Source organism: Megalobrama amblycephala, linkage group LG18 (assembly GCF_018812025.1).
Source record: "Megalobrama amblycephala isolate DHTTF-2021 linkage group LG18, ASM1881202v1, whole genome shotgun sequence".
NCBI lineage: Eukaryota > Metazoa > Chordata > Actinopteri > Cypriniformes > Xenocyprididae > Megalobrama > Megalobrama amblycephala.
Window position 1 is genome coordinate 24,981,084 of NC_063061.1, and position 6,636 is coordinate 24,987,719.

At 36.1% G+C, this 6,636-nt stretch overlaps 1 protein-coding gene across 1 annotated transcript; it reads right to left on the reverse strand.

Moving 5' to 3' along the window:
• Window positions 1-1,894: 1,894 nt before the first annotated feature.
• LOC125253135 (olfactory receptor 52Z1-like) lies at window positions 1,895-3,299 on the reverse strand. The gene has a single exon (XM_048166935.1). It carries the CDS (start codon window positions 3,088-3,090, stop codon window positions 2,146-2,148), a length of 945 nt encoding a protein of 314 aa, XP_048022892.1. The 5' UTR covers window positions 3,091-3,299; the 3' UTR covers window positions 1,895-2,145.
• Between the last annotated feature and the right edge of the window lie 3,337 nt (window positions 3,300-6,636).

Here is a 6,636-nt window from a genome sequence, read left to right on the forward strand (position 1 = left end):
GAAAAAACAGAGGCAATAGTTTCTGTTGCAACATCGAGGTCTTCTAAACTGTCTGGTATGCTAAGGTGATGAAACTGATCAGGAAGATTATTTATAAAGCGATCTTTAGTGGTAGAAGTGATGGTTCTACCATATTTATGGCAGGGAGGCAGTTTAGCCGCTTTGACTAAATGTAGTATACACGAGACTAGATAATGATCTGAGATGTCGTCACTCTGCTGCAGAATTTCAACGGCATCAATATCGATTCCATGTGACAATATTAGATCTAAAATATGATTATGACAATGTCTAACACCAATAGAGTTTAGAATGTCTGTAAATGCCAATCCCAATGAGTCTTTTTTATTATCTACATGGATATTAAAATCACCAACAACAAGGACTTTATCTGCAGCTAGTACTAATTCTGATAGAAAATCGGCAATTTCTTTGATAAAGTCTGTATGGTGTCCTGGTGGCCTGTATACAGTAGCCAGCACAAATGTCAACTTACATAATGTTACGTAAAGCACCATCACTTCGAAGGAATTATATTTGAAAGACTTCTGGCTGATACTGTAAATATTACTATAAATTACAGCAACACCTCCCCCTTTGCCTTTCTGTCGAGGATTGTGTCAATAATCATAACCTTGAGGGCTAGACTCATTTAAAGTAATGTAATCATCCGGTTTTAGCCAGGTTTCTGTCAAACACAGCACATCTAGATTATTGTCTGTGATAATATTGTTTACAATAAGTGCTTTTGAAGAAAGTGATCTAATATTTAACAACCCAAGCTTTATCATTTGTTTATCATTATTATCGCTAATTTTTATTTGTTGAACATCAATTAAATTTTACCATTAAATGGGTTTGGAAGTTTTTTGTTTTTACTAATTCGGGGTACAGACACAGTCTCTATGTGATAATATCTAGGTGTAAGAGTTTCTATGTGTTGGGATTTATCTGACTTCTGTAACGTGAGGCAGCTAGCAGACGGTCGGTTTAGCCAGTCTGTCTGCTTCCTGACCTGGGCCCCAGTTTGTCATGTTTTAGTTCTAAGACTATGTGCTGTATTACTAGAGAGAAGAGCAGCACCATCCCGGGATGGATGAATACCATCTCTTTTCAACAGGTCAGGTCTGCCCCAAAAACTTTTCCAATTGTCTATGAAACCTATATTATTCTGCGGACACCACTTAGACAGCCAGCCATTGAGTGATGATAATCCGCTAACTATCTCATCACTCTGACGAACAGGAAGAGGGCCAGAGCAAATTACTTCTCTTGACATTGTACTTGCGAGTTCACACACCTCTTTAATGTTAATTTTAGTGATCTCCAACTGGCAAAGTCGAACATCATTTATGCCAACGTGAATAATAATTTTAGAGTATTTACGATCAGCATTAGCCAGCACTTTTAAATTTGTTTTGATGTCAGGTGCTCTGGCTCCCGGCAAACATGTAACTATGGTGGCTGGTGTCTCTATTTTCACGTTCCGTGTAATAGAATCGCCAATAACTAGGTCACTTTCAACAGGATTCTCAGTGGGTGCATCACTGAGTGGGGAGAACCTGTTTGATGTTCTTATTGGAACGGAAGAGTGGTGTTTTCTGCAGCTAGGCTGCCTCACCTTTACCCAAGTGCCCTGCTGCGAGGGCTCTACAGCCGGAACCGAACAATGTACAGAGTTCACTAAGCTAGTCGCATCCAAAACAGTATCTGAAGCCCCTGCATTCTTACTATCCTCGATTAAAGTTTGGATGCGTGTCTCTAATTCTGAGATTCTCTCTGTCAGCCTGACTATTTCCCTACATTTATGACATGTAAATCCCTCGTCGCTGACAGAGAGAGCTAAGACCTAATGTGTGTTGATGCTTTGGTTTTAATATTAGAATCTATCAATCCATACCCAACTTCCCCCTATTTTCCCCACATTTCTCAGTAAAGCGAGTAACAGAACACAAAGTAAAACTATGTGCTTGTTATCATGAATGGTGACAGTAACTGACTACTGCATTTCAGAGGGCAACACATCGTCTTGCATATGACTTATAGTCAGATATTGTTCACAAATGTTGGGAACGTCAGCTGTTTATTGACATAATGAAATATTTGAAAACATGCATATTTTTCATCTAGAAAATAACAAAGATCCTATTTCAAAGGCAATAACTTGTTCTTAGAGCTAAAAAGTCTAAAAATATTGGCTCTCAGAGCCTGAACACTCAGCCCATAAATGGCTGGATTCAGAATAGGAGGAAATATCAAGAAATAAAGTGACATAACTATTTGTGTTTCAAAGGGAAGATAACTTGTGTCAAAGCGACTTTGTACAATTTCAAAAAAACAGCCCACACTGTAGTTCAATATTGCAAATAAGTGTGGTGTGCAGGTCTTCAGTGCTTTTATTTTAGACTTTTTAGTGGCAGTAAAGCATATTTTTAGAATATGTCCATATGAGTAGAGGGTCATCGCAAGCTGAGGAAACGTGTATACAACAACAGAAAACAATCCAATAGCACTCACAACATTTGTGTCATCACAGGACAGTTTGACAAGAGAATAGTTGGAACAATACACTCGCCCAATTATGTTTCTACAGATTGTCAAGCGCAGAGTCAGAATAAAAAACAAAGCGAATGCCACTAAAGGATAACCCCACGAGAAAGCAATTAGTTTATACACCCTTGTGATTGTCATAATACTGTGATACTGTAGCGGGTAGCAGATGGCCACATAGCGATCATAGCTCATCACTGACAGAATGGTGAATTCTATGATAGCATATGTGTGCAGGAAATACGTTTGAGCCTTACAACATGCCAAAGATACCTCATGAGAAGGAGACATTAAAGTACCCATCAAGGATGGAAGCAAAGCTGTGCCACCATAGATGCCATTTACAGCCAAGTTACATAGAAAGACATACATAGGTTTATGAAGAGCTTTGTCAGTAATTATGATAAAAATCAGAGTGGTGTTAGCAAAGAGTACAAACATGTACAAGACAAAAAAGATCATGAAGTAAAGGTATTTAAGATCATCCATTCTGTAAAGGACCTCCAGCATGACTGATGACACAATCGATGAGTTTGTCATCTTCTTTAAATTGTTCAGCACACTGTAGTAAAAAATGGTAAATTACATTCTTGCCAAGTAGTTTAAATCAGTTGTATAAAATGGGAACAAGTTTTAAGCAGATGAACAGGCCCTCCTTGTATGTGGCTACTGTAAATATCAGAGACAGGAAAAATATTCATAATTCATTTCAAAACAAATATCACAGATTTTTCAGGTGAGCTGGATAACAGGTGAATGAAGGATTGACTCTCCTCCTCTCCTTCTCTGTTTATATTATGGGTACTATACGTGTGACCGTAAAATTGCCCAGTGTATTCAGATCACATGATCTTTTTATTGTGATTATGTAAATAGCCTAATCTTATGGACGTTTGAATTAATACTAAATGTATAAATCAATGGTAAAAATATTATGTGTGTATACAGATTAGAATTTGTTGGTATAACTGCTAAATGGCATTAAAATTCAAATAGCTTGCTTGATTATTTCATCAGGGAAAGCACCATAGATAAAACAACAGTTTAAATATGTTAGAATAATAAAGTAAAATTACATATATAGCAGTATAAAATGTTGATTAGAAAATTGTTTCCTTCCTGGATGCCATTACTACAAATAGGCTATGCAGATTTGTTAGATGTGACCTGTAGGCCTATCAATCATCCAGAGGCTATACAGAATCCATTTGATCCTGTACTGATTGGCTGATGATCCTCTCGTTTGATCGGATCATGGTGATTGTATGCTAATGCAAAGTGTAAACAATACAGCCTAATTAATTTGTTTTATTAATATATTGCAGGTAAAATTAGTTGGACAGTTGTACAGTTATATGGCTACCACAGCAGCATTATTAAAAATCAGACAATAGCAATGAAACAATAAAAACTAGCCTACTCTTTAGTAGGTACATTAATTTTTATTCTAACCATCTGCGACTGGTCGCAGCCCTGCCCACATCTGGCACCCGTACCACTCCTCATCTCAAACATGAATGAGGAGAGAGATTTATTTGAAAGTTCTGAAATACTGGGGCCTGGTTTCACAGACAGGGCTTAGATTAAACCAGGATTAGGCTTCAGTTCAATTAGGGCATTTAAGTAGCTTATTATAGTTATAAACATGCCTTAGAAAGAACATTACTGGTGTGCATCTTAGGACAAAACAATGGCACTGACATATTTTAAGATATGTCAGTGTAAGTTGATTTCAGTTAAAGCAGCTCAAACATGCATTTTAGTCTGGGACTATCTTAAGCCTTATCTGTGAAACCAGGCATGGATATTACACAACAAATCCATCAGGTTACACAAGGAAAACCATGAATGGGCAGGGCAGGCTCTGTTTTATGTTCTCTGTTTTATGTGTAATTTGCTATAGTGATTGAGCAAATAGACTTGAGGGGCCCCATTTTAATGATCTGAGAGCATGGTCTGAAGCGCACGGCGCAGGTGCACTTAGGGCTTGTCCGAATCCACTTTTGCTAGTTTAACGACGGAAAAAATGGTCGTTGCGCCAGGCGCATGGTCCAAAAGGGTTGTACCTAGTCTCTTAATGAGTCATGGGTGTGTTTTAGATGCATAACATGCATTAAACCAATCAGAGTCTCAAGTCCCATTCCCTTTAAAAGCCAGTTGTGCTTGCACCATGGTGGATTCACTATTTACATGGTTGAATTTCAAGCAGAAAGACTGAACGGTTCTTAACAAGCAGAGTGCACGCGCGTTGTGTACTTGCCTATAGGCGCGTATTACTAACGCGCACTTTAAATAACAACAACAAAAAAAATAGTGCACTATTGATTTTAGATTACACATTGACTTTAAACTAGGTTTTAGTTAGTCAGTGGCACAGCTGTTTTCAGTTGCCTCAAAATAGCAACACGCCAACAATGCACCTGTACACACCACGTTTTCAGACCAGCACGCCCATGGGCGCAAGTGCATTTGCTATTTAAACTATGTGGGCACTGGTCAATTATAATTTCTACCAGTAGCAGAATCATCCATATTGCAAAGTGCTGGTCATTTATGAAATATGTAAAAAGGAGTCATTTGTTTACAAGGAGTGTTGTTGTAATAGAAAATCAGTTTCTGTAGTCATTATACAGTTACTCAGTTCTTTGTTGAAATTGCTCTTTGTGAGTGCCACCTCACAAAGCAAATTTTAGATATTGTATATTGTGTAGTTGTTGATTTGATATAGTGTAGTTGTCTAGCAGTCTTATATTGCATTGTACATTTGCTTGTTAGTCCACCAAGATCCAGTCAAAATGTAGTGAACTTTTCCTCACTGTTGCATTCAGCCCACCATAAAACTGGACCCTGAAATCCCTTCTAATATTATTTATATATTTTGAAATAGCCAAATTTTTTAGTCTGAAAAATAGGCTACTGCAGAGAATACATCAATGCATTTGTGATGGATATCTTATAACAGAAAAAAATGGCATATTGTTAGTTTTCTCAAATGGTTATAATTAACATTGTAATGTAGCTGTAACACTGTAACATCCATTTTAGTCTGAGACAAGGCTTAAACCAGGGGTATGTGTGTTCTGAACTGGGGTCTAAATTGTTCAAATGTTTTTTTTTGTTTTTTTGTTTTTTTTTAGGTCATGGAGGCCTGTAAAGAGCATGTCTGTTATCTAAGTAAGATACTGTATGGTGCTGCATTACAGAAAGCAACCCATGGTCTTGCATTAGATATGTTCATATGTTCATCATTTTCTTAAAAAGATTTCATTAAATACTTACAAATAATAGAAATTTCATCAATCTTTATTGATTAAGTGCAATATGACAGGTCTTTTTTTGACTTAAAACGAAGTTATATACGTTTTAAATACAATATGTGAACCAGAATTTTTTTCTGAATTTGAAAAGAATGCCTATTAATCATGTAAAGCCTGCACAACATAAGAAATAATAGTCAGAAATATACTGGAGAATATAGAGCTCATACTCAAAGAGGAAAAAACACCTGCATTTTATTCAGAGGCTCATACTGATCAAAAATTTGCAAATTGCTGCAGATGCTGATATTTATATGGCCAAGAAGTAAGATGAAATTCTGATAGCTTCTAATGTAAATCAGTGAGATCTTTATAACAGTACATTTCTAGTTACGTAAAATGCACAACACACACACACACACACACACACACACACACACACACACACACACACACACACACTATATATATATATATATATATATATATATATATATATATATATATATATACACACGCATATATGTATATACTCACATTTTAACACAATTTTTCTTTTAAAAAAATGATGTATAGATAATAGATAATATAGACATTCATATTTACATTCATATCTATACATCATTTTATACATTCATATTTGTTTGTCCACTTATCACATGTCATGGTGGATGTATAATATTCTGGTAACCTTGCAAGTGCATTTTAATGTCAACATGAAATGAAAATTCACCTATTTTCTGAATGCATGCTATAGATCTTATTGTGAACAATTGAAAATGTTAAAAATAATGTTGTTTTGATTGCATCAGTGTTTGCATGCATTATT

Excerpts from the sequence above, each read along its gene's own strand:
- LOC125253135 (XM_048166935.1), bottom strand. The coding sequence starts at position 3,090 with ATGACAAACTCATCGATTGTGTCATCAGTCATGCTGGAGGTCCTTTAC.